At 46.1% G+C, this 2,500-nt stretch overlaps 1 protein-coding gene across 1 annotated transcript in view; it reads right to left on the reverse strand.

Annotated features, from left to right (window-relative positions):
• Positions 1-2,500, reverse strand: part of LOC112242282 (huntingtin) — a gene marked incomplete at its 3' end in the record, with an annotated part of 113,680 nt that overhangs the window by 79,993 nt on the left and 31,187 nt on the right. The window contains 3 exon segments of the mRNA XM_042314537.1: positions 418-576; positions 942-1,079; positions 1,587-1,698. Of these exon segments, the coding sequence (XP_042170471.1) occupies positions 418-576; positions 942-1,079; positions 1,587-1,698 (409 nt within the window).

A 2,500-nucleotide genomic window follows, 5' to 3' on the forward strand; every position in this document is an offset into this window, starting at 1 on the left:
GAAGGAGAGAGGGAGGAGAAGGAGGAGAGGAAGGAGAGGAAGGAGAGAGGGAGGAGAGGAAGGAGAGAGGGAGGAGAGGAAGGAGAGAGGGAAGAGAGGATGGAGAGAGGGAGGAGAGGAAGGAGAGGGGGAGGAGAGGAAGGAGAGGGGGAGCAGAGGAAGGAGAGGGGGAGGAGAGGATGGAGAGGAAGGAGAGGGGGAGGAAGGAGGAGAAGAGAGAGAGAAGGGACAGAGGGAGAGAGAGGAGAGGAGACCAAAGCAACCATTTATTCAGGACAGAGACAGAGATAATAAATGATCATTGACTAGAGGAGATGATCGACATGAAGTCACTGCAGACAGTGACTGGTGTAAACTGGACCATCCACAGCTACAGTTCCAGGGGGATCTCTCTAAAGGAATGAACCCCCCTCCTACCTGTAGAGGTGTGAACGCTGGCCATCCAGGCGTGTATGTTGTAACGTGTCTTGGTGAGAGCAGAGTGGATCACGGCGCCACACAACACCCCTGCAGCACCTCTGACCTGAGGGTCTCCATGAGCAACCAGACACAACACATCACTGATATACTGCTGCTCTGTAGAGAGAGAGAGGAGAGACGAGAGAGAGAGAGAGAGAGAGAGAGAGAGAGAGAGAGAGAGAGAGAGAGAGAGAGAGAGAGAGAGAGAGACAGAGAGAGAGAGACAGAGAGAGAGAGAGAGACAGAGAGAGAGAGAGAGAGAGAGAGAGAGAGAGAGAGAGAGAGAGAGAGAGAGAGAGAGAGAGACAGAGAGAGAGAGAGAGACAGAGAGAGAGAGAGAGAGAGAGGGAGGTGAGAGAGAGAGAGAGACAGAGACAGAGAGAGGTGAGGGTCTCCATGAGCAACCAGACAGGTGTAGTCGTGTGTGTGTGTGTGTGTGTGTGTAGTCGTGCGGTGTGTGTGTGTAAGGTGTGTGTTCCTACCCTGCTGTGTCTCTCCGTCCAGTGGTTCCAGGTACAGAGAGTTGAAGAAGACTTCAGGATGAAGGGCAGCTGCTGCTCCGATACAGCTGACTGCTAGAACCTTCACACTGACACGGACCTCTTTATCAGAGACCAGCCCTGCACACACACACACACACAGGTCAGACACACACACACACACACACACACACACACACACACACACACACACACACACACACACACACACACACACACAGGTCAGAGACACACACACACACACACACAGGTCAGAGACACACACAGGTCAGAGACACACACACACAGGTCAGAGACACACACACACACACACACACACAGGCCAGACGCACACACAGGTCAGAGACACACACACACACAGGTCAGACGCACACACAGGTCAGACACACACACACGCAGGTCAGAGACACACACACACACAGGTCAGAGACACACACACACACAGGTCAGAGACACACACACAGGTCAGAGACACACACACAGGTCAGAGACACACACACAGGTCAGAGACACACACACACAGGTCAGAGACACACACACAGGTCAGAGACACACACACAAGTCAGAGACACAACCACACAGGTCAGAGACACACACACAGGTCAGAGACACCTCTCAGACTCGTACCATTCTTCTGTCCAGTCAGCAGGAAGGAGGCAGAGAGGAGTCGCACACAGTGAACCAGAGGCTCCGCCCCTTGGTCTGTGTAGTGGCCAATCGGACCCTTTATCCTCGATGGCTGGGGTATGAAACAACAATTAACCAATCACAACCAGTCAAAATAAGACAGACAACAACATTAGACAATCAGAAAAGACAAATGTGAAATCTAAACATGCCTAAATATCTCATAATGAGTGATGGCGTTATAAATTAGTGGGGGTTTTATCTAACGTCATTGGCAGACTATATAAGATATTATAAATTAGTGGGGGTTTAATCTAACCTCATTGGCAGACTATATAAGATATTATAAATTAGTGGGGGTTTAATCTAACGTCATTGGCAGACTATATAAGATATTATAAATTAGTGGGGGTTTTATCTAACGTCATTGGCAGACTATATAAGATATTATAAATTAGTGGGGGTTTAATCTAACCTCATTAGATATTATAAATTAGTGGGGGTTTTATCTGACGTCATTGGCAGACTATATAAGATATTATAAATTAGTGGGGGTTTTATCTAACGTCATTGGCAGACTATATAAGATATTATAAATTAGTGGGGGTTTAATCTAACCTCATTAGATATTATAAATTAGTGGGGGTTTAATCTAACCTCATTAGATATTATAAATTAGTGGGGGTTTTATCTAACCTCATTAGATATTATAAATTAGTGGGGGTTTTATCTAACGTCATAAGATATTATAAATTAGTGGGGGTTTTATCTAAAGTCATTGGCAGACTATAAGATATTATAAATTAGTGGGGGTTTTATCTAAAGTCATTGGCAGACTATATAAGATATTATAAATTAGTGGGGGTTTTATCTGACGTCATTGGCAGACTATATAAGATATTATAAATTAGTGG

The sequence above is a fragment of the Oncorhynchus tshawytscha genome, unplaced genomic scaffold (assembly GCF_018296145.1).
Source record: "Oncorhynchus tshawytscha isolate Ot180627B unplaced genomic scaffold, Otsh_v2.0 Un_contig_3728_pilon_pilon, whole genome shotgun sequence".
Taxonomy (NCBI): domain Eukaryota; kingdom Metazoa; phylum Chordata; class Actinopteri; order Salmoniformes; family Salmonidae; genus Oncorhynchus; species Oncorhynchus tshawytscha.